Genomic DNA, 27,850 nt, shown 5'->3' on the forward strand with positions numbered 1-27,850 from the left:
CAGCTGCAGGATGCGGGCTACATGGGACTGCTTTGGTTCCTGTCCTTTCTGCATTCGACCTTCTTTGGAGACGAGGTAAAGCAAAAGGCGATGGATATTTCAGGTGCAATCGACTGGCAAAGCCAGCTGACGAGGGTCGGGGGAGAAAAGGAATGATATTCCCCCTCTTTCCCCCCCCCCCCCCGCTGGTAGCTGTATATTCCGGCTGCCATCCTGAGTTGCGTATTAAGCAGGGTCAGCAGCAGCCTCCCTGAAGCTGCAGGGGATCTTGGGGGGGTTGGTGCAGGAGACATAGAGGGTGGGGGGCATGTTTGGGGACTGTGGTCTCCGCATGGAGCGATCGCGGTGGGGCTTTTGATCCACGCGCTGTTTTATTTGGAGGGAGATTGGGGCACGGTCGACATCATCATCTCCTCCATGTCTAGCCCCATGGCACAGGGAGGTGCCTGGACTGGAGGGGACGTGGCCGCAGAATGTGTGTCCTGGCTCGGGTTGAGTCCGATGTGGAGCTGTGATGACAAATCAGATCTAGCAGGTTCAGTGGGGAGCCCAGAATGGGGACCCTTTGAGTTGGAGAACGGAAACAAAGCTCCCTGCAGTGGGAGGCAGAGCCTTGGCCCTGCCTGGCTGCCGATGGCTTCGGCACAATGGCAAGGTGTGTGTGCATTTTCTAGAGGCGTTAATTGCATAACAGACCGAGCAGGGCTAGCTGTGGGCCAAGCAGCCAGGGCTTTGCGCGTGCTGCTTGGTAGGGCAGGTTCTACCCGGAGAGAGACCGAGAGATCCACGACAGCGGCTCTGTTTGTCTTTTTTTGCCCACCTCTCCATGCCGCTGTGTCTATACGGTGATGCACTGGGCTGATTCTCCATCCCCATCTCTGCACGGAGGGCTCTGTACCTCGGATTCCTCTACGCAGCTATGGACTCTGGGTGGCTGGGCTTCCCACAAAGGGTTACAGTGCGGCTGGGAGCCAGTGGGCATGGCGGGCTGCTGCTGGGTTCCTGGCAGCTCACCGATTCCATGGCAGGGGGATTGCAGGGATGTTGGGGGGGGGCGGTGTTTGTTGCCCAGCCAGGCAGGGCCCTGGAACCTCTGTTGTGCTGGGGGACGGGGAGGTGACCCGGTGGTGGGTGCGGGGTACAGCTGGATCGATGCAGGGTCTGTTGTTCTGTCTGATCATCCTCTTACCCTCACAGCCTAGCCATCAGTCACAATGATGGGCCAGCTCCATCCTGGGTTTAACTCCACCGACTCCAGTGGAGTTACACCAGGAAGGAATTTGGCCTGATATCATATTGCCTTTCATCCAGCAGCATCCCAGACCGCCCCTGCGCGCACTCCCTGAGCAGCAGCTGTCTCTGGGGTGGAGCTCAGCAGCTGTGCTGCACTAGACACATGGCCCAACACGTCTCTTCGATGCAGGGAATTTCAGGGAGCACATAACCCCCCCCCATCGCCCCATGCTGGGATCTAGCTAGGACGCTGGGGTTCCTGTCTCGTGGGGAAAATGCCAGGGGATATCTTAGTGACCGTGAGCAGTCTGGGCCTCCGTCTTTTGCGATGACACATCAAACAGCCCCCCTGGCCGTGCAGCGCCCCTAGAAGCCTGCTGGCAGCATTGCTCTGAAATTCGGAGGCCTGACGGTTGGGCCTTGTACGTCTCTCCTGGATCCGGAGGGTGTTTTCATAGGAGGGGGGCAGGGGCTGGCGTCTCGAATTGTACTGCTGAATTCTGTACTCCTGGGGCATAGTTGGGAGGGGCAGAACGTTAAACCGGGGCTTGGTGTCTGGCTTCGTTCGGGAATGCTGAGTGTCTGACAGCCCTGTAGAGACCGGCCTGAATTTCATTGCGAAATAGCTTTTCCAAGGCACTGATGTCTTGCTGCGGGGGGGGACCCAGGGCTGGAGCTGCCGAGGGGAGTGCAGGGCAGGACTGAGGGTCTTCAGCGGAGCTGGGTGTTGGGAATGGCAGGGGAGGCCCTGGGTTTGGAGTAGCAGGGGGGCTGTGAGTCAGGATTGAGGGGCACCAGAAGAGTTGGGGGCTGGGGGGAACCCAGGACTGAGATAGCAGTGGGGGCTGCAGGTCAGGATTGAGGGACAGTGGCAGATGATTTTAAACAGCTTCTTGCATTGTATTCTTGTGGCCGGCTCTCTCCGCAGTGACCTGACCAGACAGCAAGTGTGAAAAATTGGGACAGAGAGTGGGGGGTGTTAGGAGCCTATATAAGAAAAATCCCAAATATTGGGACTGTCCCTGTAAAATCAGGTCACCTGACCGTAGCGTGGCCATGCAGGCGGAGGGCTCTGCCTCCCTTTTCAGGGTGAATTGATGCTCCTGTGCTAATGGACCCTCTAATTCTGGGTGACACTTACCGGGGCTGGGGCAGGTGTGGTTAGGAGGTGGGATCCCAGGGCATAGGAGACAGCCAGTCCTCTTCCCCCCCGTTATTTTCCCCTCTGCTGCCTGGCCGCTGTTGTCTCTTGCCCCTCTCCGCTCTGGGGTTGTACCCTCTCCACATCTCTGCTGTTCTTCAGTTCACAGCCTGTCCCCACCCCGTGTTTGCTGCGAGGAGCTCCACCCGAAGCCAGGGGCCTGGAGACCTTAGTCAGGGGAGGCTTGAAAACAGGCAGAAACGCAATAGCCTGGCCGGGGTCGTCCCAGCGTCCTAATCAAAGGCCAGCCCTGCTGGTGTGACTGCAGGTGGTATGTTGCTCTGCCCTGAAATGGTCTGGGACCCGTCCTAGTTCCCTGGGAATCGAGCTTTGCTGCCTCCCAGGTGCCCACCGCATCCCATCGCTGCGCCTGCAGGTGCTGGCAGGAGGGAGGGGCAGGGACGGCGAAGGGGAGATCTGACAGAACTCGGGCAGCATGGGAGTGTCAACAGGGGGGCTTGGACTCTTATCCTGGCAGTGAGATCTTGGAGACAGTGGAAGAGTCTCCCCTGGGTGGCCATTAAATCCAGGCTGGACGGGGCGCTGTGAAACATGCTGTATTATTGCTTAGAGGCTCCACTGTGCCAGGCCCTGCATGGCCCCAGTGGGAGACAGTCCCTGTCACAGGGAGTTTGCAATTAAGAGACCAGATAGATAAAGGCTGGGAGGGGAAACTGAGGCAGTGAGAGGGGAGGCCTCCAATGGAGATCCTAAATCACATAGGTCTTTCCATTTCTAGCACCTCTGCTCTCTTGTGTATACAACCCATACTGGGGCCAGTTCTGCCTTCCATTCCTGTGGACTTGTGGGGGTAACAGAAAGCAGAATTTGAATCTCCTCTTGGGGGCTGGATCCTGATCTCGGGGATGCCAGTGCAAATCTGGAGTAGCTTCATCAGAGTTGTCAGGGGACTGGCTCTGAATTTGCACCAGCCTCACTGGGCATGAGGGCCACATCCTGAAGTCAGGGGAGTGACTCTGGGTGCCACTGAGATCAGGATCTAGCCCTAAATCCATTGAGTTAAGTGGAGCGACTCCAGATTCACCCAAGTGTCCCTGAGATCAGGATCTGGCCTGCTGCCTCCCTTCACTTTCCTACTTCCTCTCCTATCTCTCCTCCCTTTAATCATTCCCACTAGGTCTCCCGGCCCCCAGAGCAGGGGCTGGCAGACGCAAATCTGCCCAGGGGTGTGTGCCAAGAGGAAGGATCTATCCTGGTTCCTGGTGATTTGTGGAAGTATAAAAATCCCAAGGCAGGTCCTGAGCCCGGGACACTTTGTTTATTTCAGAGCAAAAACAGATAAGAAATGAATACGGATCCCCGGGATCGTGGCGGGTTGTCAGGCCGTGCCCAGGCGGGGAGGTGCTGCAGCCGGGCCATCTGTGCAGGATCTCGCTCTGTGAGATGTGGCCTCGTTATTTCATTCCGGCTTTCTCCATCTTTTCTTATGAGCCCATCAGTTGTGCCTTGGAGACTGGGCTGTGCACAGAGGCTGCTGGAGAGAACCCGGACCACCAGGCCTGGTTGGTGTGGGGTTCTCTGTTCCCCTCTGTGCCCACTTGACGCCCCCTTGCTTCCTGAGAGGCTTGCGTTGGCTTTATTGGTGTGGGGGAGTGGATGCATTGAGCTGCCTCCGGTTTGTAATCGTCCCTGCAGTACAGCCTGGGATATGTTCAGAGGCGGGTGGGGCTAGCTCTCTGGCAAACCCTCCCTTGGGGCTGTTTGTGCTGCTGGTTATTGGGTTTCTCCCCCCCGCCCTTGCTCCCCCAGCTGGGTCCCCCTTCGCCTGGAACCAGCCTTGACTCCGGTTTCAATTAGTGGAAGCTGGTAACAACATGGTGTTTGTTTAATGCCCCCTGGGACCTGCCGGGGAGGGGGCTGCCGTGCAGAGGAGGTGTCTGTTGTGATGGACGTGCTTGCTTTTCTTCCAGCGGGGCTGTCCTCTGCTCTCTGCAGTTGCTGCGTGTGACTGGCAGCCCCCGGCGCCTCTGTCCCCACCCACGCAGCCCCCCCTTGCTGGCTTTCCTGAGCTGGAGGGCGCCCCTGGGGGTGAGAGTGGGGTCTGGGTCTGAGTCTGAGTTTTGACCTGCACTAATTTGAAGCCAGGCAACAGCAGATGCAGCCCCCTCCCGCAACACCCCTTTGTAACCTCGCTGTGTGTTTCCCTCTCCCTTTCGTGCTCCCCCCACCCAGCTCTCTGCACCCCATTCCCAAAGGCATCTGTGGGTGGGACACAAGGCCAGGAGTGTTAGGGAAGAAGCTCCTGTTATTGGCCAAGGTTGTAGCAACAGGAGATGGAGGCAGATGCTTTACACCCAGTCGCCTACTTTCCCCTTGCTGACCTACGCCCTAGAAGGACCAGGTGACAGCAGAAGCACCTCGCACCCCCCTACCCCCGCCCATGAATGCCCAGCTCTCTCCCACCTACCTCTAGCCCCCTCTGGGTACAAAGCCAGCTCCTGGCTAAGCAAGGGGAAGCTGGTTTGACTTTCCACCCTAGAAATCTCCCCGCAACATCTGGGCTGGTAGCGAAGACTCCTGAGCCTGGGGATGGTGCAGAATAGATCTAGTCCCTGGCAGTGATTTTAATTCTAGCACATGGAGGAGCCAATCAACACAATGCTATTGTTTCCCCCATCTCCCCCGCGTCCCCTCCTTGCGCTGCATCGACTAAAATTGGCCGTTGCCTCGTGAGAGCCGCAGGCCGAGGTGACGTGTTGTGTCCCCAGCAGATCTCCACGGCGAAGAGGAAGGCTCCCGAATGTCAGGACCAGTAGATTTTCCCCCTCATCAGGAGTATCCATGGATACCGTTGCTTGGGTTCTTGCAGGGCTGCAGGGAATTAGACTTCCTGGAAATGAACACAGGAGCGTTTGCAGTGTTGGTCCCAGGCTGAAACAGAGACAAGGTTGGGGGGGGGAATACATCTTATTGGACCAGCTTCTGTTGCAGGAAGGGAGATGCTTTCGAGCTTCCCAGAGCTCTTCTCCAGGTCTGGGGAAGGGAACCAGAGTATATGGGGAGCACTGATAGTCCCAGGGGGCAAAGGGCGAATGAAATTCCTCTTCGCCCGCGGAGATGGCACATGGATCTCTGCCATCTTGGCAGGTCCAGATGGCCTAGCTCCGCTGGTCACTGTCGAGAGGGCTGTCACGAGAGGGGGTGCCCTCGGCTAGACCTTGCTGTGCAGCGGGCTAAAGCTCCATCCCTTTCTGTGTTGCTGGGTGCAATGAGACACTTCAGAGGGGCAGGTTTGTGCCAGACTTAGAACAGGGGCCAGGTCCTCAGTGTGTGTAAATCGTCACCTTTAATGAGTTCAGTGGAGTTACGGTGCTGCACCAGATGGGGATCTGGCCCTGGAAATCAAAGGCTTTTTTTGTGTGCATTGATCAGCCGTAAGGCTGGGGGAGAGTGGAGTTTCTTCCCCCTGCTGGCAAAGTCTTGGGGTTCTGCTGGGACAGAGGCCAGCAGCTGATGCCTGATGAGGGCTAGTGACTGGGATAGTGGCTTAGATTGGCAGTGAGAGCCGGGAGCCGCATTGGGAGCTTGCCGCCAAGTTACATAAGGGCTTTGCAGGGGGCAGGAGCCGTGTCTCTTAGTTGATTTCCTGGCTGATATTTTCCCAAAACTATCAAAACACTCTGGAGTGTATAATGGTACTGAGCCAGATCCTCGGGGGGTGATCTGCGCCGCCGGGTGCCTGGCTCATGACCTCTACGTCAAAGGCTTGGCCAATGTCAGATAATGAAGCACCGTCGCTTCCCTGAGAACCTGTACAGATCAGTACAGAGATACCGTCAGAGAACCTCAGATCAGTAAACTGAGGCCTGGAGCAGGGAAAAGACATTGCTCATAGCCACACAGTGAGTCAATGGCAGAGCTGGGACCAGAACCCAGATGTCCTGAATATTACACCACCCTCCCCTTCCCAGAGCTGGGAATAGAACCCAGGAGTCCTGATTCCCAGTCTTCTGCTCTGGTCGCTAGATTCCACTGGCCTTGCCACAGGCCCTTGACTATTAGCAACTTGGGCCAGGTGCACATCAGTCCTCTACACAAAGTGCCACCTGCCTTATAGTGAAATAACGAGCCCCACATTGCTCCCTGTTACATGTTCTCAGTCTTGCTTGGTCAGTCTGCATGTGCTAATTATCTACTAATTGTGTGTGCGTGTCCACAGGGCCACTCTCTACCTCCAGCTATGTCACTTTAATGTCAGCCACTGGCCTCTTCCAGAGATGTGGCTAGGCCAGAAGAGACCCTAAGTTCTGTCCATGGTGCTGAACCCTACATGGGGGCTGGGCACAAGGAGTTACTATGGGCATCTGAATCACTGAGTGTCCCAAGTGAGATCAGGACTCTATTGTGCAAGGTGCTGCACATACACACAGTGAGAGAGCCCCTGCCCCAAAGAGCTTCCAATCTAAATAGGAAAGAGTGGGGTGGGGGGGAGAAACTGAGGTACACACGGGGGAACAACTTTTCCAAAGTCCCACAGCAGGTCAGTGGCAGAGTTGGGACTAGAACCCAGGTCTCCTGAGTCCCAGCCAAGTGCTGCTGCTATCTATTGGCCTATGCTACGGTCTAATGGGAGTCTCCATACAGCAGCATAAACCCCGCAGTTACCCCTGTGCATGGGGTGGGGTGGGGGGGGTTAGACTTCTACTGCTTCTACTATCCAGTATTTTTTATTATAGCTTGAATGACTCACCCCAAGGCCTTTCCCCCATCCTTGGCTTCCAGCCTGTAGTCAGAAAGATGGTGGCTGCCCATGGGGAGGGATCCAAAAAGGTGGGGGGAACATTCAGAGCAGCTGGTGCTGTGAGCACAGGAGCTCTGAGTTCTAATCCCGGCTCTTCCACTGACTCTGAGTGGCCTTGAGCAAGTCCAGTACTACCTCAGTTTCCCCAAGCTATAAAATGGGGACAACAACTGGCGCCCAGATATGGCACCGGAGCAGAAAGACTCAGGTTGGGGCCGGGGATCTAATAACGAGCATAGGGTCACTCGTTCCTCTGGGTTTGTGCTGCGTTGATTTGCCTTTGGAAGGTGTGAAGAATTACCTAGCTGCTAAGAATTAAATCCCCCTCGTGGGAGAACATGACATTAATTTATAATGATGAGAACTTAAAATAACACAGGCCTCAGATTGCTTGTCCTGCGGCTCAGCCTGTCACTGTGTGTGTCTGAGTGAGCGAGAGAGCGCGCACGTGCGTGCCGGCTGCATTGAGTAGAAGTGAGCTCCGACGCTCAGAACGCACTTTCCGGTCCAGAGAAGAGCCCTGCGTTGCTGAAGCGAATGTTAGAGCTTCTCTGGAAAGGTGCCTGTCTGGGACACCTGCTCTAGCCAAACATACGTTACTGGGCTCAATAAAGGGGTGACTGGTGCTCCAATGGTCTCTTCTGGCCATAAAAATCTATGACTCGCTCAGGTTCCCCCAGACCAAAACGCCCATTGCAGACGGGGAGACCTAAGAGGAGGCTGATGGGGCTGTTGGCTGTACATCAAGCACGTTATGCCTTTTCCGCCCCCAGTGGAGAGAACTTGTCCATGCCTCGGTTTTCCCCTCTGTAGAATGGGGATGTGACATTGACTTGCCTTTGTAAAGCGCTTGGAGATCTACGGCTGGGAAGCGCTACAGAGTCGCCAAGCGGTTACAGCACGGCGTGAATAACATGACACAGTGCTTGGACTCGGCCTGGAGCGCAGCAAGGTAAAGTGGGGGTGTGCATGCCAGCAAACTGCAGATGATTGTTATCTGCGTTGTAGCTCGGAGCTCCAGCTGCGGGGCTCGGTGCCACACCAGCACCCAGGGAGGGGCTAGGCCTGCCCCAAAGAGCCGATGAGCTCAATAGGTGTGACAGACAATGGGTAGGAAGAGAGACAGTGACCCAGGCAACATGCCTCTTCCCGAGGTACAGTTCTTCTCTAACCTGTGAGGTCAGGAAGAAATATTACCCTTATTTTACTGATGGGGAAACTGAGGTGCAAGGCAGCTGTGATTTGCCCAAGGTAACAGGCAGGCCAAGGAATAGAACCTAGATCTTCTTAGTCACCTGTCCAGTATCCTACTCATTAGGCCAGCCTTCCTTTGGGAACAAGAGCCTTCAGAGAGGTGAATAACAAGGGGGCCAAAGATAATGACTCTTCAAATATTTAGTAGGGGGGAAAAGTGAAATTTGTGGCACCAAATTGAATGTAATGGTTTAAGAAAACCGGACAGGTTTTCATTTTCCCTCTTTATCTTGCGGATATTTCATTATTCACCCCGGCCTCTGCTATGCAACAAGGTCAGATTAATACTTCCTTCTGGCCTTACAATCTGTGTGTGTCTAGTGAGAGGGTGGGGGAGCGAATACTTTGGATTGTTTTCATTAAAGAAACTGATGTTGCAAAATAAAGTGAATAAGATGTTCGGCTGTGACTGGAGGAGCCCTGCTTCTGCCATCAGTAGCATCTGAGGCCAAGGACAGAAAGATGCTAGGATGGGAATCGAAGCTAATTAAAAAGGAGTCAATATATTTCTTCCCTGACATGGTTAGAATGCCTTGGCGTGAAAAACGCTTTCTATCTGCTTTATCCAAAGGAGCGTTACGACTGTGACCTATCTGATCATGGTTTACAAGTCCCTGCATGGTGAAGAGATTTCCCTAGTACCGGGCTCTTTATCTAGCAGGAACAAGCATCTAATGGTCAGAAGCAGAAGTTAGACAAGTTCAGATTAGGAATAAGGGACTCGTTTTTAACTCCGGCAACAACTGACCTAGTGGTCTTGTGGCGTCTCCATCACTTCAAGTCCTTCAATCGCAAGTGGACATCTTCCTAAAAGAGGTGCTGCAGATCCAACAGACGCTGTGGGGTCGACCCAGAAATTGGTGGGTGGGGTACTCTGGCCCATCTGGCGTCGGAGGTTGGACTAGATGGTCATGTCGGTCCCTACAAGTGTATGGCTCCACGAAGGGCCAGATGTTCAGAGAAGCCCAGGAAGTCCGAACACAGAACCCCAGCGGGGTGATGCCCGCTATGGAAAACCCAGCCCTCAGTCTGCATGGGCCTTAGGGAGTGCATTCTTCTGGGACTGCATTCATGCACAAAGGAAATGCTGAGTGCGGAACAGAAGCTCATCCATCTCACTTGATTTGAAGTGGGCAAATTTTGCCACGGAACAAAACGATTCATTCAAGTGATATTCATTTGTAACTCGGTCCCTCCGCTAGCCCCGATTTAAAACCAAGTTGCCTACGCCCCCGCAAAAGAAGAGTCAATCCCACTTCTATTGATGTCAACCGCAAGTTTCCACATTGACGTCAGCGTGCGCTGGGCCATCTCCCCGGCTGCGCGAAAGGCAAGCACAGCAAAGGAAAGATCGGAAAATGCCCTCAAAGCTTGGGAGGTCCTCAGGATCCCTGGTAAATATCTCAACACCCACCTCAGCCCCAGGAAACTCCAATGCAGCTCCTATTTCATTAGAACCTGAGCATGCCCCAGCTGGACTCTGACCCTGGCTTCTACCTTCTACCTCTGGGAATGGAGCATGTGCCCAGCAGCCAGGGTTAATTTGCATTCTCCATCTGTGTGAGCATTGCCCCTTTGCGGCTGGGCTGGGGTTGGTATGAAGGTTAATGAGGGAATGATTTTTAAAAGCATTCGGTTTAAGGGAAACAATCTACACCAACTCTAGAGTCGATGTTTCTCATTCTTTGAGCTGCTTCTCTCTCTGGGGCGTAGGCGTCTGCCAGTTGAAGGAGTTGCGGGAGCAAGGAGCTGATAGGCACAGGTCTCCTTGTGTGCTCACGAGCACCAGTGCAGAATGGATGTAGGTCTGATCTGATTGTGTGTTATGCTCTTTTTGATTGGTGTAAATGGCTGGGCCAGGTTGGGGCTATGAGGAATTGGGCCCAAGAGGTCAGGTGGTCAGCAGGGGTAAATTGTCATGTCTGCATTGATTTCAGGGAAGCAATGACCATTCACTCCAGCAAGGGAGCTGGGCTTAGATGTTCGATGAACAATATGTGATCTGGAGATGAGAGCTGTTTAAACAGATGCCGGGGGGGGAGGGGGGTCAACTCATTTGATCTGATGAAGGGCTGGATAATTGGAAACAGGAGTGAGGGCATGCAGAAAGTCAGGGGAACAAGGAGCAAGGAAGGGAATGAAAGGTGGAAGGAGAAAAAGACAGAGCACAAGAGGAAAAGTGGAGGAGGGGTGGGGAAGGAGATACTAGACTGTGGGAGAGAGTGGGGATTAGAGGGTGTCCTATAGGAATTCCTCCCCCAGGCATAGTAGCATTCCCAGGGATGGAGTTTGTGGGGGATGGAGGAGCCGAGGCTGGGGAAATACTGCCAGCAGCCACACCCCATTCCCCTTCACAGCCGGGAACCTGGGGCACCTAAATAATTCATTTGCCCGCTGGAGCAGAAAGACAAATGCTGATTAAAGCAGCTGATGGAAAGGCTGGCTGGAGGGGGCTTTGTGTGCCATGGGCAAAGGGTGCGTGCAAGGTGTGGGTGGGGGCAGGGGGTGCTATTGCTTTCCTATTAAATCCTTCCTCGGAGGCAAACAAACCCATTGTGATGCTGTGATATTACAGAGGGCTGTCCCGCGGGGATCCTCTGCCACTTGCCCGGGTGCAGTCAGAGACGGGGATTGGATTTACTCTGTGGTGGAAATTCCACTGCTTTCTATTATTTGTTGTTGGTTTCTAATGCCCACGGGTGCTCTGAGCGCATCACTCAGACAAAGGGTCCCTGTGTCAAGGAGGGGAAATGTCCTCAACCTCCCCAATTTTCCTTTAATGTAAACGTCTTTATGATTTCCTGATTGGGTTTCTTAGCAACCCGCTTGCAGCCCTGTCTGCATCTGGCAATCAAACCCCATTAGCTGGAGGTCTAGAGGGTACAGCCTGACAGTCAGGAGACCTTAGTTTTAGTCTCAGTGTTGCCACTGGTGAATCACGTCCCCTCTCTGTGCCTCAGTTTCCCCATCTCTAAGGTGATGCTAATGATACCACCCTCCTTTGTAAGGTGCTGTGAGATCTAATGACTGGAAGCGCTATGTAATAGGCAGGTATTATCGGTGGAACTAGGAAATAGGCTGAAGTGGTTTTTACTCAGACCCATCTGCTTTATGTCAACCTGATGACCACTTGGCTAGATCCTGCTCTGAAGCTTGTGTGTGTAAAGTGAGGCATCAGCACTGGGCCTCTGCGCTTGGCCCTGTATAAATACAGAACAAAGACACAGTCTCTGCCCCAAAGAGTTAAACTGGGCTCTAGATCAGCATTCTTGGTTCTACTAATAGGTGGAGTTTTATTTGCTCACAATAGGTGGAGTTTTATATGCTCACATCCTTCTATTATGTGCATTACGGATGCGCCCAGAGCCTGTCAGGCATCAGAAGGCCATTGTGCTGGGAGCTGTATGTATGCGCAGTGAGAGACACTGCCCCGAAGAGCTTGCAACCTGAGTAAAGACTTTGATAAAAACTGCCCCAGTCCCTGAAGGTTTTGGGGAGCTTGTCCCGTTGCAAGGGAAGACGCTGGCTGATCGGCACCAGCCTTCTGCTTTTCACAACGCCGACCCTCGCTTTTTATTTCACCACAGACTGTTGATGTCTTGAGCTGGGCCCAGAAACCCAGGATGGAGCTGGAATTAACAAGCACGCTTGCATCTATATTTGATGGCATGGTCGAGAGCCCAGGAAAAGAAATTGAAAGCCTCTTTGCCTTTATATTCTGGCTGCTGGGATGCTATTGGCTGTCACCGTAGCAACCAGAGAGCCTTGGCCCGGCTGTGATTGGCTGGCCCCGTTGGCAGCATCTCCTTGGCTTTTCCTGATTGCCATGATTTATTCAGCATCGCCTGGGAATCGCCCACGACGCAAGATTCATGAGGCTTCAAAGAGCCGCGGAGCCTTTTGTCTCCCATTGGGGCTTGTCTCTTCTTTATTTATTTAGTGGGAAATCGGCTTGGCTCTGGTTTAAAGGAACCCTTGGCCCATTATCTCTGCCGAGTGGGGCCTGCGCAGGGTCTTGGCAGAGCTGGTGGAGGGGAGCCGGTTGGCTGGCTCGGGAAGGACATTGGGAAGAGGAAAAGGGAGGCCCAAAGTGCAATCAGACTGGGGAGGACCAGAAACTGTTGCCCTGCTGGGGGCAGTAGGGAAGGTGTTTAAGGCACAGGAGTCGAGGACAGGACATTGGGTGCTTTGGCCCAGCTCTGGGAGGTGGGGAGCGAGGGAGGGCTGGGAGTCAGGACTCCTTGGTTCTCTTCTGGCTTGGAGAGGGAGAAAAGTCTGGTGGTTAGTGCAAAGGAGTCTGGGAGCCAGGACCCCTGGGTTGTGATGAGGAGAGAGTGGGGAAGTGATTGAAGCATAGGACTCCTGCCTTGGAGCCTGATCTGTGCCTCGGTTTCCCCCTCTGTCACATGGGAATGATAACCTTTCCCCGCAGGACTGTTGTGAGGTTTAACTCATTGATGTCTGCAGAGCAGTTTGAAACCCTTGGGTCCTAAGTCAAGCAAGTTTGGGATTTTTCCACTGAAAGGGCTTTAAAACAGGAAAGGGTATTTTGACGGAGCAGAGATTTTGTGAAAAAAGCCTGTTTTCCTTGAATGTTTTTGGCCTTGAAACGTGGAGACAGACAGAAAAGAAACCAGGATATCTGAGTTTTGTGGAAGTATTTTTTTGCAGGGGAAAACCAGTGAATTTCCCCACCAGCTCTGGTCCTAAGGATTAAATGACTGACCACCTGGGTGACTCCAGGTGGGACGGTCTTGCATCCACTAACTGGTGAGAAGAGGAAGCCCCCTGCTCAGACCCAGACTAGCCCCGTCCCTCCTGAAATCTCAGGTGGGTGAGACCTTGCGCAGTTTGCTGATGAGTAGGTGACAGTGTCCCATCCACAGAGTGCGTGAGTCTGTTACAGGCCCACCGAGGAGGGTTCGTTCTTGAGCTCAAGCTGAAGCTTGTGCTTTTAGGTCCCTGGATCAGCCCCTGGGGGGTCAGACACAAGGGCGTCCGTCGGGAGGGGTACTTGGCTTCTGCCTTGGCCCCACTACCAGGGGGCTTTCTGCAGCTGCTGGTGTTACTGCTTGGCTCTCTCGAATACCCCTCTCTAGAGCTTATCTGGAGCTTCTCAGCAGCAGATCTCAAGGTGCTTTACAAAGGAGGGTGGTTGCATTACCCCATTTCACTGTGTACTGGTGCCACTCCGTGGGGCAGGGTGTTGCGAGCATGGCTGTTAATCCTGCTGTGGCAGATAACGAAACTTCCCCTCAATCTAGTTAAATCCTGGCCCCTTCCCGCTGCCCCAAGGCATAGGGCAGGGCTGGTTCCTCACGTCCTCAGAGTACCCTCACTCAGTGAAGTGCCAGGAGCCTGGGGAGTGGCTGTTACCTCCTTGTCCCCGGGCACGCGCTTGCACTCCACACCGGCAGCCCACGCGCCGTCTCCCTCCAGGGTGCCCGCTGGCACCCCGAGCCATGTGCACGCCCACGCGGAGGCACCCCTGCACAGTCAGAGCGGTGGGCACCCCTGCCCGCTGCTGCCCTGAGCCACGATCGCACCCCGAGAGAGACTCCGGAAGGCACGCCCGCCGTGAGATGGGGCGGCTCGCGCCCGCATCCTGAAAGGCGCCCGTGCTCTGTGAGGCGTGGGCTAGCGCGCACACGCGTGTGCGGAGACACACGTGTGCTGACACGCTGGGACACAGACGCACGTGAGCTGCTGCCCACTCACCAGCCCTCTGGCAAGCGTAGACATTTAGCGGGCGCCGAGCGAGGAATGGGGAAGCTGCTGTTGTCCTTCTTGCTCTCACGCTGGCCTTGTGCGAGCTCTCCCAGGGTACCCGGCGCCGAAGCCAAGGGGCTGCAAGCAAACGTCGCGAGCTCGGGGGGCAGCTCAAAGCCCGACCCGTACAGCTCCCATCCTGATGCAAGGAGACTGGGTCACCCTGCAGTTCACATGGAGGACAATAAAGGACCCACTGTCTCCCCGTTCGCACTGGGAACCACTGGGTCCTGCACCCACATAAAAGTCTCTCGCAAGAGCCAGGGAGGCCGTGTGAAACCATCACAGCTACCACGGTAACCATCCCCCGGGGAAGTACAGAGACAGAGTCCTGAGCAACCAGCATGATTATTAGTTATTCCTCTGTCCACTCGTAAGATCTGATCACCCTGGGCAACCAGGTGATGCCTTTGTCCCCGTTATCTGAGACCCCGGGGTGCGACCCTTCTGTCCGTTCCACACATGCATGACAGCTCTGCCTTTCCCGGCGCTTGTGCAAAGGTAATCGCAAAGGGCCGGGTTCTGATCCCACTTACACGGATGTAAATCCAGAGCGACTCTGTTGGGGCCAGCGTGGGTTTAAATCTATAGCAGGGAACAGACAGCTGGCCTAGGGTAGTTCATGCTGATGTCCTTTAAAGGGGCCACTGGGTTTTGGTGCCCAACTTGAGACACTGAGGCTGGATTTCCAAGGGCTCAGCACCCAAAGTGCAGCGCTCTTGGGAAAGTGTGGCCCTGTCTGGGGGGTGCTGAGCCCCTCTGAAAATTCTAGCCCTGGGATCTGAGTTTTAAGGGGTGCTGAGCACCCCCTGTTCCCATTGATGGGAGTTGGAGTGGTGAGTATTCAGCACCCCTGCTGAAAATCAGTCTATTAACCCCTCGGTGACTCCATTTACTCCCTTGTCATAGAGAGACAGTATCTTCCTACCTCCTAGCGGCTTACTGACCTGTGCAAAGTGCCCTGAGCGCCTCAGGGGCAGGTGACACAGGAATGCAGCTGGGGCGATGGTGAGCTCTTGGGGGCAGGGACTGTCTTTTTGTTTTGCCTTTGTACAGCGCCTAGCGCAGCACAGTCCGAGCCGTGGCTGGGGCTCCTGGCTGCTACCACAGGATAAATAATTAATCATAATAAATTATGACTGAAAGAAACATTCGCTCAGCTCTTGGTTTGACTGGCACATTGGACAGCAACACCTTGCCGTAGTCGGTCCCCGATTGAAGAGAGAGTGAGTGTGGGTGTCGATGTGTGTGTGTGTTGTATTTTAGGGTTCCATTTTTGTTCCGTTCAGTTCGGGGGTACCAGAGCAGCTCCCGGCTGCTCACATCTGTGATTCTGGTTCCAATCTAGGCTGTGCAAGAACCATCTGGTGGCTCATTGGTGGCACCGGGGTGAATGAGTCCTGATCTCGGTTGAGTTTCCAACGGATACATCACAAAGACCCAGTAGTGCCATTATCAATAAGGGCCAGATTTCCCTCAGTGCGGGAGGGGGATGCCCATTGTTCTCGGTGGGGGAGGGGAGAGATGGCCCATTGTTCTCAGTGTGGGAGGGAGGGATGCCCTTATTCTCAGTGAGGGAAGGGAATGCCCTATTGTTCTCAGTGGGGGAGGGGGGATACCGCATTGGTCTCAGGAGGGGAGGGAGGGATGCCCCATTGTTCTTGGTGGGGGAGGGGAGAGATTCCCTATTGTTCTCAGTGGGGGAGGGGGTACCCCATTGTTCTCAGTGGGAGCTGCTAACTGCTGAGCTTTTTTGAAAACCTGGCCCTAAGGGTCCCCTTTGGTGGCCCCCTCAGCAGAGGGCCAAAGGGCTGAATGGGGCAGCAGGAACCCAAACTTCCCCTTGGGCCCTGTTGGGGCCCCCTGGGGTTAGGATTGAGGCCCATTGGACTGGAGTGGGGGTACCTCACCTGCAACTCCTCCCCGCTGAGGGCTCCAGCCTTCCCCCGGGGCACCACCGAACCCCAGGCAGAGGGAGAGGGTTGCACCCTCAAAGGCAGCAGCAAAAAATATCCTGTGAGAGAATTTTAACCCATGCTCCAGTTGGGGAGGGAGGGGGGCTGCTTTCCTAGCCCCCGGGCAGCGTGTGAAGGAATGAGCATGCACGGCGCTCGCGCGTGGTAAACAAAGCCCAGCCGCCGACTCCGGTCAGATTGTGGCGATGCCGGGGCGGGCGGGGGGGGGCTGCTAGGAAATTAGCTGAACACGGAAGCCACCCCCGGTGAACGAATGTCGATGCGGCACCTGGGATGGGGCCGAACATGCAGCGTTCACCAGGACATCGGACGCCCCCCAGCCTGCCGGGCAGGCCCTCGGGGTAACGAGTGGAAAGAGAGGCCGTCCAGGACGCCCTGGCCTGGAACACGGAGCCAGCGGGCCAGGAGAAGGAGGTGGGGGCAGCCCTGAGAGCTGGAGGTTAGAGGGGAGGGAGGGTAGCTGGGGGGTGGGATATGGGGGAGCAGAGGAGGGAGGGTGCAGGGGACTGCAGGAAGCTGGGACTGGATGACGGGGGGATAATTGCCCTATTCTGGTCATTTCCTCCAAAGCACCTGGCCCCGGCCGCTGTCAGAAGACTGGAGACTGGGCCAGCCGGACCATTGGTCTGCTCCAGTGCGGCCTGCAGTGAGGGGGGTCTCTGGTGAAACAGAGGGGGCTCAGCAAGATGGGCTGGGGGAAAAGGATCCTTTGTTGTTCCCTTCCAAAGGAAAAGAAAGCGAAAGGAGTGAGAGGGAGAGAGACCCAGGAGAAGACAGACGGACAAAGGGGAAGGCTAGGGGAGGAGGTGGGGGAGAGATAGCACCTCTGGGGGGCTTGTGCAGGGTGATCAAGGGTGAAGGAAGGAGGGGGATGGGGGACGCTTAGGAGTCAGCAGGGCCAGGGGTTGTAAGGGCCTGTCACTTGGAGGGCAGGTGGCTGGGCCTGGCTGATGAATTGCCAGCTCGGATTTAACCCTTTGAGTTCCCCTGGGTGTGCCGTTCTCTCTCTGGCTGGGGTTGGCTGTTCTTTGTGAACCTAGTCGGGGCATCTCACAGAAAATCAGGGTTGGAAGGGACCTCAGGAGGTCATCTAGTCCAACCCCCTGCTCAAAGCAGGACCAATCCCCAATTTTTGCCCCAGATCCCTAAATGGCCCCCTCACAACCCTGGGTTTAGCAGGCCAATGCTCAAACCACTGAGCTATCCCTCCCCCGCCCCCAATCTGGGCGGGGCGATCTGGGGGTGTCTTTTTGCTGTGTGTAGCAACTGGGGTGTGGGGGAGAGGAAATAAACACCAGGGTGTGGTTCAGAAATGGCCCCGAGGCCACAGGCTGAACCCGCTGCAGGGTTGGACTGTTACTCCTGGGTACTCCAGGGTTTTTCCTGAGCCTTCCCCTGCCAGACGGCAACTGTGTTGGCTGCGGGGTTGGGCTGGTGCCGCTGCCATGTCTAAAGGCCCCTTTACCCTCACAGAGCAGCCCTGCGGTGCTGTGCAAACCACCCCCCAAAGAGGCGATGCCAGGAGATGCCCAGCCCCTGCTTTGGGCATCACGAAGCCAGTGCGAGCGCCTGGCTAATGCATCATACAGCAAGTGATTGGCACTGGTGCCCCTCCCCGGTTTTCCAGCTCAGGGTCACGCTGCCAGCTCCTCCCCCTTGGGTGCCACGTGCCAGGCTTTGCCAGCGCAGCACTGCCTGGGAACAGGACGATTGCCTGGCACATTGCAGGGCCAGCTGACTCCTGCAAACCTGCGTCTCCTTGCATTAGCTTTTTGAGTGTGCTCAGCTCAGCTAATAGCAAATCCCCTCCCTAATAAGGGAAACTGGCTGGGCTAATGCTGCCTTGCAAATGCTTCTTTATGGCGCTAATGTTGTAATCCAGGGTGGGATTAGCTCCCCCACGCTGGCGCGGTTTTGGGAGCTCCTTTATCTGGGGTGAGAGCCACGCCGGCTGCCCCACCAGTCCCGACAGGCCCGGGAATGTCTGCCAGGGTAGCGGCAGGTTGGTGATGTGGGACGGGGGCCTCTGCTGCCGAGCTCTGAGCTGCCACATCCTGTGCCGGGAGACGGGGAGGGAAGAGCGAGAGGGGCCCTGCAGAGCAGAGAGGGCGCATGGGAATAACAGCACAGGCTAGGCCTGCGAAGCCAGCTGCTGTGAGAGCTGTTTCCATACCCCTCTGTCCTCGCCCCTGCGGCCTGTCTGCCAGCCCCCTGCTATCCCGGCCCTGGGCTCCCCACCCCAAGCTCTGCTGGTGCCCCTCAGTCCTGACCCACAGCCCTCTGCTATCCCAGCCCTGGGCTCTCCACAGCTCTGTCAATGTCCCTCAGTCCCACCTGACCCACAGCCTCTCTACTATCTCAGCCCTGGGCTTTGCCCCCTCATCCCCCACAATGCTACTGACCCTCAATCCCAACGTGAGCACCGCCTGGAGGGCCGAGTCCTACAAGCACCTCCCCATGCAGAGCTCCCCCTGACTTCAAAGGGAGCTGCGCTGCGGGATCAGAGGTGTGAAGCACCCTGAGGAAATAGAATCGAATTGGGTGCGTGGGTTTACACTCAACCGGCCCTTTCCAGCTGCAGTGTCCAAGTCCCGTCCCCCTTAACCCTCCTTGCAGCTGCAAACTCTTGGATTTGATCATCTATATGCGGCCAGGAGATTCTAGGAGCCCCTCTGGGGCCTGTGCTGTTTTTCAGTCAGCCACTAGGAGGTGCTGGAAAGTTTTCATCCCATCAAAGGGAAGCCCTTGGGATCCAGCCGCCCTGCTCCCACCCAACCACACTGAGTGTCCCCCGTTGGAGCCTCCAGCCAGGGCGGGTGTTTCTGGTTGAGCGGGTGGGTGTGGGGTGCGGGGAGTGGGTGCTGGTCACTGCAGCAGGTGCACTGTCCGAGGCCAAGGGGAATCCCGGGAGCCGAGCGTGTCCTTCCAGGGGGAAAGGCAGGAGAGACCCAAAGGAGCCATGACCTGATCTGAGGATCCCCTCGGCTGGGGCCTGCTGCTCTCTGAGCCCCGGCAGCTCCGTCACCCCCCGGCAGGATCCTTGCCCAGGAGCTTCGTCCAGCAAATGCTGCGGAGAACAAAGTGGATGGGCGGGCAGGCTGCGGGCGCATGGACAGAGATACTGGTGGGGGAGATGGGCAGAGAGCTGCAGCAGATGGGGAGAAGGTCGGCTGGTGAGATAGGAGTGAGAGAAGAGATGGTCCCTAGAAGGATGCAGGGTAACGTGAGCTCACTGGGCAGGTCCTAAGGGCAGCGTGGCTCAGTGGGTCGGGTGCTGCCGTTTCCAGCTCTGCTCCTGGCTGGCAGGGTGACCCTGGGCACATCACCCCCCACCCCTGTTCCCCTCCGCCTGTGGCACTGAGCACACCGGCCTGGGCTGCAGGTCTGGGGCCAGTTCTCAGCCCTGCGGCCGACTCCCTGGGTGACCTCGGACAAGTCGCTGACTCTCTTTGGGCCTGAGGTCCCCAATTGACAGGTAGGACTATTAACCCTGCCTTGGTCTGTCTTAGACTGGGTCAGGGACTGGCTCTCCGGACAGCACCCTGGGGCCCCCATTTCTTGCTATGGTACTTCTCTGGCCCCCCCTTACCTAGGATCTGAGCCCCTGCCCATCTGCAATGGATTTCTCCCGTTAGCCAGCACTGAATCAGGACCTGCAAACCCCCCCACCCCCCGTGCACAAGCCTCCGGTGCTTCTGCTGAATGGGGCTCAAGCTGGATACTGCTAGAACACACCTACTAACAGGGCACTCCAGGGCGCAGGGGGTCCCTGCCGGGGACGGCGCACCCACGACTCTCTCTTTCCCCAGGCGCTGGAGGAGCTGAAGATGTCTGGCTCCATAGCATCCTATGACCAGCTGGTGCGGCAAGTGGAGGCGCTGAAGAAGGAGAACACCCATCTGCGCAGGGAGCTGGAGGACAACTCCAGCCACCTCTCCAAGCTAGAGAATGAGACCTCGGACATGAAGGTGAAGGCGCTGCCGGCCCCAGGGCCCAGCCCTCTCTCCCGGCCCTTGCTGAGCAAATCACCCAACGCCCTGCAGCAGGGTGGGGTGGCGAGTTTTCATCTGGGTTTCCTGGAGAGGGAGGGAGGCCTAGTGGGCGGAGCGCAAGGCAGGAAGCTGGGAGGTCCAGTGTTCTGACCCCCTGCTCTGCTTTTGGTCACGTTGTGCTCGGATTTACACCCTGGCTAGGCAGTGAATTTGGCCTTTCCATGCCTCAGTTTCCCCACCTGGAGCTAAGACTCTTTTTCCCTTCTCCCCCCTCCCCCCAAAAGGGTTAATCAGGTCCTCTCTGTACTAGAGCTCATTGGGGCATGTATTTAATGTTCTCCCACTCCCCCCCCGGCAGCTTGTGCTTCAGTCAGAGCATAGGGAGAGCAGTAGGAGCTGAGCGCATTCGCGATCCCCCCCGTTGTGTCCCCCCCCTCCGCTGGCCTGGCTGGAGTGATACCAGCTGAGATGTTGACTTTGCCTCTCGTTCCCCTGCTGCTGGGAAGAGCTGGTGAAAGGGGCTGAGCTAGGAGCCCTGGAAATGGATGTTCTTGGCCCATCCCCTGGGCCCGTACGTGTAACCCACACGCTTGTGGTGGTGTGTTCCTCACTGCTGGTGCCTAGGTCAGGCGTAGCAGCCGGTGGGCCTGCGCCGGCCATGGCTAGTGCAGGCGGGGGTTTGATCCCTGCTGTTGACAGTCCCCCCAGGAGCGCAGCCAGCCTGCCCTGCGGGGATCCCCCTTGGGAGTGAGAGGGGAGCCCCATCTCTGTGGCCCATCTGCATCTTGGCTTCTCTGCAGGGGCCTGGCTGGCTTGACTCATTCACACTGTGTTCCCTGTTTGTTAGGAAGTCCTGAAGCACCTTCAGGGCAAACTGGAGCAAGAGGCCCGGGTCATGGTGTCCTCCGGGCAGACGGAGGTCCTGGACCAGCTGAAAGGTGAGTGAGCCCAAAGAAGTGACCTGTCCAGTGAGGTGAGGGCAGGTGGGGTTCTGTTCTGCACAAGGGGAGTCCTGCAGAGCTTATGGTGGCCGGTGGGGTGATGCAGCAAGAAGCCCAGAACCTGGGGGCTGGAGGCAACATGGAAAGTAAATTGTCCTTGATCCAAGAAACAAAAAGGCCAGTGTTCTGCATGGCGGGGAGGACTGGGGCCAGGACTCCGGGGTTCTAGTCCCAGCGCAGATGGGGGAGTTGTGCTTAGTGGTTAGAGCAGGGTCCTGGGGGTTATCAGTCCTGGATTCTGTTGCTACCACTGGGAGGGGAGTAGGGTCTAGCGGATGGGCTGCTGGGTTGGGACTCGGGAGATCTGGGTTCTTTTCCCAGCTCTTCCACTGACTCCCTGTGTGACCTTGGAGAAGGTCGTGATCCTTACTATGCATCAGGCTCTATTTAACTTTACACACATGGAAGTCGCATGCTGAAAGGGTGGGAGGGAGAAAGGATTTCTAACCCTAGACTGCTCATTTAATAATAGGAATTTAGGGCCAATGATCCATTGGCTCCTTCGATGCACCTGTCGGCCCTGATCCTGCAAACACCTACCTGTGTGCTTGAAACACATGAGCAGTTTCATTTGCTTCAATGGAGCTACCCTGCTTTGCACTATCTGAGGAACTGCCCCCAGGACTGGCCCTAGACCAAATGGCGAACCCCGCCTTCGGCGGACCCCGCGTCCATTTGAATACCTTCTTTCTTATTGCATTTGCAGCCCATTTCGCGACTTTGATGCACGATTTACATGCGTGATTCATCCCTGTCTTATAAGACGATAAATTTGTCTGATAGCATGAATAATTACAGATTTACAGATCCTAACAACAAAAACAGCACCCCCTGAGTCCGGCACCCCCCAAGCCTGGCACCTCAGGGGCCCCTTAATCCAGCTCTGTTCCTCCCCCATCCCCAGTGCCAAGGGAGTCCCTGGCAGAGCCAGCCAGAATCCTGTTCAGACACAGCTGTGCGGTTCCCCTCCCAGCGTGAGCAGAGCATGAAGAGGTGCTGGCCCACTTAACTCCCCTTAACTCTGCCCACGTCCATCTGATCCATGAGCAGCCTTCACTTTGCTGGGAAATGCATGTGGTGTATCGGGGCAGCATATTATAATAAGCTAGCGCTCCCCACTCCCACCATGCTGAGTTTGCTGGTGTGGCCGGGACCAGACTGTGCGATAAGCTGGGTATGGAACCATGTAACAACCAGGGGCTCGATTCACTGCCCCACCTATGACCTGGTGTGTGGGATTCACCCCAGGGGGAAAGGAGGGGCAGAGACTGTGTGAGCTGTCACCAGGCCCTGGGGCTTCTGATGGAGCTGAGGATGCAGCTTGAAGTGGCTGCTGGCTGGGACAGCGTAGCCTGGGTTCCCCACCCTCTCCTGAGGCTGGTCTGGCCGGCTGCTGGATGCTGGCAGAGGTTGTTTTGAGGGTGCCTTGCAATGCTACAACCGTCCTCTCGGGGAGCAGCGATCCAGGGCCGGGTCAAGACCTGGGGGCCTCTGGCAAGGCTCAGTCCCGCTGTTTCTCTGACCACCGTCCACACAAGGTTCTTGCTGCCTCCCCAGCTCTGCAGATGGACATCACCAGCCTCTACAACCTGAAGTTCCAGCCTCCCGCCCTGGTGCCTGAGCTCGCCTGCCCCGAGAGCAGCCCCCTGCACTCAGCTGCTCCCCAGAAGAAGGACAGCATGGGGGAGCTGAGTCGGGCCACCATCAGGCTGCTGGAGGAGCTGGACAGAGAGAGGTAAACTTACACACCCGCCTGCCTGTCTCCGTATACCCATATACCTCCGTCTGTCTGCCTCTCCCCTGGCACACCTGTCTGCCTGCCTGGCCTCTTACATATCCATCTGTCTGTCCCCCTACACATCCTTCTGTCTGTCTGTCTGCCTTTCCCCCTGTGCACCCACCTGTCTGTCTGTCCCCCTGCGCACCCCTGTGTCTGTCTGTCTGTCTCTCTCCATCTTGCCCCCATCCCCACAGTGTCTGAGCCCTAGCTCACCAGGTGGCTAAGGGACCCCTTTGCTGCTCCCATTACCCAGCGTTCTGCCCATCACCTTGCTGTGTGCCCCGGCCTGGGACGCTCCCAGGGCCCTTAGCCAGCCCTTGAGTTTGGCTCAGTGTGGGGAGAGCCTGGTGAAGAGGCTCCTAGAGGATTTATCCCTCTCCTGTCGCTCTTCCCCCTCCTCACGAGGGTTTTGGCTGGGCCTGGGGTTGGGTTGGTGTCAGCACTGGGGGTGGGGTCCATGGAGTGGGGCGTCCATGACTGCCCGCCCTCTACCCCGTCCCCTTCTCCAGGTGTTTCCTGCTGAGCGAGATTGAGAAGGAGGAGAAGGAGAAGCTCTGGTACTACACACAGCTGCAGAGCCTCTCCACGCGCCTGGACGAGCTACCGCACGTGGAGACGGTGAGTTCCTGGTCCCAGGGACCAGCCCGAGACCTGAGCCGACCGGGATCCCTCCTCTGCCAGGCGTACCTGGGTGCTGGGAGGTCCCAGGGGCTCAAGGGGTGTTGAGGACTCAGCCCAAGACCTGAGCGAATCCCCTGTCCCGAAGGATGCGCTTTGCCCCGTGGGATACGCCTCCCGTAGAGAATATCCTGTGCTGGGGGAGAGCGGGGCCAGGCGGGCTGCTGGGATCCCGCCCCTCATGCCCTGCCTTTCCTCCCGGCTCCCAGTTCTCTATGCAGATGGATCTGATCCGACAGCAGCTAGAGTTCGAGGCCCAGCACATCCGCTCGCTCATGGAGGAGCGCTTCGGGACGACCGACGAGATGGTGCAGAGGGCTCAGGTCAGGGCAGGGGAGCTGCTCCCTTCCTGCGGGTTATTTCCCTTCAGCCTCCCCCCTCTTCCCCCAGTAATGCAGCCCCCCCTTTGCAAAACCAAGTAACGGGAGGGATCAGACTGCAAAGCCCTCCCCCCAAAGCTGGGCAGTGTGTGTCTTGGGGGGCAGGGGGAGAGTAGTGGATCAGGAAGCAACAACCCTCCCAAAAATATGGGCAATGGGAGGCATTGGGGGAGATCAGGCTGTCCCCCATCACCTCAGAAATATGGGTAGTTAGTGCAACCCCCCTACCCACACAGCCGGACAATAGGGGGTGGGTAGGAATCAGGATCATGTTCTACCATGGGGGGAGAGGAGGAGTAGCTCATCTGGGAAAAGGCTGCCCGCCCTTCCCTTTGTCCCCCTTTCCCACCTAGTGGCCGAGCCTGCCTCTCTTTTAGGCCCCGTGCTGCCTGATCCCGTCCCCTCACGGGACACGGCTGAGAGGCATTGGGTCAGGGGGGCGGGGCGGGGGGGCTGGTGATTGCTGATTCTGTGGTTAAATCCCCGCAGATCCGAGCGTCCCGCCTGGAGCAGATCGACAAGGAGCTGATGGAGGCTCAGGACCAGGTGCAGATGTCGGAGCCGCAGGTAACGGGGCAGGAGCCGAGTCCACTGGGCCTCGGGCTGCAGCCCCCGTGGGAGGGGGGCATGGTGCTAACCTCGCAAGGTGGGGGGGATGGTGCAGTTAGGGCCGCCTGTTCCACAGAGAGCTGCAGAGTCCCTGTCCTGTGCGTGCAATGCCACTGTGCACCCCCCCACGGTGTCACACCCAGCCGTCTACACCGCGAGTGTCGCTCATTCGCCGGCATGCACAGCATCACCCACAGGCGTGCACACCTGCACATTCACCCCTGCGCTCCAGACTCATGTGCACACTTACGTGTGGGCTCGCACACTTGCATCTGCCATTTGTAGTCACCCACAAACTCCCCTGCACTGACCCATTGCACGTGCACCCAATGGGGGCGTGTGCTTGCAAACACAGGCATGCACTCCCCCGCCCCACAACTGTCCAGGTGTGCCCGTTCTCCACCTGCACACCCCCCTCATTGCACCAAGGCGGGGGAGACCTCCCCTTGCACACACACCCCAGGCCCAGGTCGCTCTCTCTCTCTCAGAGTGGGAATGCTGGAGGAGGCTGCTTGGCATGGGGGTGAGAATGGTGCTAGAGGCAGGCGGGTCGCCGAGGCCTCCCCGCCCCACTGAGCGGGAGGCCTTTGTGTGTCTCGGGCACCATGAAATGGGCAGTTGCCATGGCGACGAGAAGTAGGCCATGAGGGGAGATGCTGGCAGGCCCCGCGTTGGATTCTGCAGAGCTGTCGCAGGGTCATCTGCGTCCAGTGGCTGAGCCTGCCCCCATGCTGGGAGTCAGGAGCGGGTGGGGGTGGGGGCGGGGCAGATGCGTCCCAGGCCCCGGCATTAGTCCCACTGCTCCCCAGGCTGGATGTGTGTCACTGACCCCACGGATCTAACGCAGTCCTCAGCAAAGGCCACTGACTGCGAATATCCTGCCCGAACTGCACAAAACTACCACGGCATTCTGTGAAAAAACCCTGTCTCTGAACGCTCCAGTCATACGAAAGTACAAGAGTATTATTTAAAACCCACATTAATGTTCAAATCGTAATGGTTCACTATTATGGAAGTAGTAACGGTGCTAACACCGTATTTTAAAAGCTGCTGTAAGATTAAAATGCTGCAGTGTTGTTTCTAAAATCCTGCAGCAGAACTGAAATGCGACAGCATTATTCTCCCAAAGATACTAAACAATACTGAATTAAAAATGCGACAGCATAATAAGGAAAATACCGTGATTGTAGGAATAAAATTAACTACATACATTTTTAAATGTACAGTATTATCAAAAATACTATCCTGTTAAAAAGGGGAAAACATTTCAGTTTTTATGAAAAATACTAAATGATAAGAAAAATACTTCAAAATTGTTCAAGAAAAATACTTGCAGTATTTTAAAAAAAATACTACAGTATTATCAAAAACACTATCCTATTAAAAGGGGGAAAACATTTCAGGTTTTATGAAAAATACTAAACGGTAAGAAAAATACCTGCAGCATTTAAAAAAATACTACAGTATTTTCAAAAATACTATCCTATTAAAAGGGGGAAACATTTCAGGTTTTATTAGAAATATTAAACGATAAGAAAAATACTAAATGATAAGAAAAATACTGCAGCATTTAAACAAAATACTACAGTATTATTAAATAGTACAGCCCTTTAAAAATACTTCAGCATTATAAGGGGAAATGCCATGGTTTTATTAACTATATTACGTAATAAGAAAAATACTCTATCATTGGTAAAGAAAAAATACCTGCCGCTGTACAATAAAAGCTTTGGCTTTTGTATTAAAAATACTAGAGGGTTATAAAGAAAAATACTGTCATGCTAGGAAATAATACTACCATATTGTTTCAAAGATACAGCAGTATTATTTAACACCCCACACAGGTTTATAATAAAAATAGTATTTTTAAACAAAAATACTACAAGATAAGAACCCTACAATGTTATTAAAAATACTGAGGTATTCTACAGTGAGAATCCTGAATCCTTAATCCTTCAGTAATACGGCAGGAAGCTGTAGTGTTTTGGGTAATTACTGCATAATACTATAGCATTTTTCTAAGGGTTAAGTGCCCAGGGTTTAAACCCAGAGGCCATATATGAAATCTGGGCCCTATTAAAATGAATAGGAGTTTTGCCATTGACTTCAGGGGGATCAGAATTCCGCCCTAGGGTTTCATTAACATCTGAACTGGGTTTAAAAAGCCAGAGGTCATGGGATTCCTACTCTGGGCTCCCAACAGGCACTGGTGAGCTCTCTTCTGCCTTCTGGGACGGAGATTAAATAAGTACAGAGACAAATTATTTTGCCCCGAGCCTTTCTCTGCCCCAAGAAATCGATAGCAGAACTGGCTGTGAATTTCTCCCTTAACCCCATGCAAAGCCGAAGCGCAGCAGGGCTTGGAACTAAGCCCTGGGAAGATGGAGAGGTTTAGAGTCAGTAAGACAATTATCGCACTGTTGGCTAAAAAGGGGATTTGTCCTGGAAAGAGAAATAAGCCAAAGCGCTCAGTCCTGAGGCATTGAATCCCTGGGCAATACATATTTTATTACATATATCTGCAATAAGGCCGGTCGGTAGTGAGGAAGGATAGGCCCATGCTTAGGCTGTTTGCCCTACGACTCAGGAAAGCTGGGTTTAATTCCTGCCTCTGCTACAGACTGTGTGTGTGACCTTGGGCAAGACACTTAGCATCTTTCTGCCTCAGTTTCCCATCTGTGCAATGGAGACAGTATTGCTGCCCTGTCTCACAGGGTGGCTTTGAGGTGCTCAGATACTATGGGATTGGGGCTGTCTAAGTACTTTGAGAGAGAGGGTTTAAAATAATTTAATATGGGCTGATTGACGACCAAGGACGGAGTGGGAGTTGTGTCACTAAGGATGGTGGTAGAAAGATGGACTGGCCCTTCTACATGTAGTCAGAGGCCATTTCCTCCACTATGCAAGGAGGGTTGCCGGCCCTCCAGGACTGCCCTGGAGTCTCCAGGCATTAAAGAGTAATCTTTCATTTAAGAGGTCATGTGATGAAACCTCCAGGAATATGTCCAACCAAAACTGGCCACCCTAATTGCAAGGCCTAGCAAAACACTGTGCGGCGAAGATGCTGGAGCTTGCATTGGCCTCATAGGAAAATCCATGTGGCATATTAACACAGTCACCTGGCATCCCTGCAACCCGGCACCCCGTTCACTGACACCTTCAGTTCAGTATCCCTCCTTTTAGCGCCGGCTCTGGAGGCTGGAAGTCTCTGTTCC

General features: G+C 55.4%; 1 protein-coding gene across 1 annotated transcript in view; it reads left to right on the top strand.

Moving 5' to 3' along the window:
* Positions 1 to 27,850, top strand: part of APC2 (APC regulator of WNT signaling pathway 2) — a 46,535-nt gene continuing 18,685 nt past the window's right edge. The window contains exons 1-7 of the mRNA XM_084614289.1: positions 1 to 75; positions 20,005 to 20,163; positions 21,035 to 21,125; positions 22,746 to 22,923; positions 23,478 to 23,586; positions 23,856 to 23,969; positions 24,516 to 24,593. Of these exons, the coding sequence (XP_084470415.1) occupies positions 22 to 75; positions 20,005 to 20,163; positions 21,035 to 21,125; positions 22,746 to 22,923; positions 23,478 to 23,586; positions 23,856 to 23,969; positions 24,516 to 24,593 (783 nt within the window). The 5' untranslated portion in view covers positions 1 to 21. The remainder of the gene's footprint in view (positions 76 to 20,004; positions 20,164 to 21,034; positions 21,126 to 22,745; positions 22,924 to 23,477; positions 23,587 to 23,855; positions 23,970 to 24,515; positions 24,594 to 27,850) is intronic.

Source organism: Lepidochelys olivacea (assembly GCF_965140295.1).
Source record: "Lepidochelys olivacea isolate rLepOli2 genome assembly, chromosome: 25".
Taxonomy (NCBI): Eukaryota; Metazoa; Chordata; order Testudines; family Cheloniidae; genus Lepidochelys; species Lepidochelys olivacea.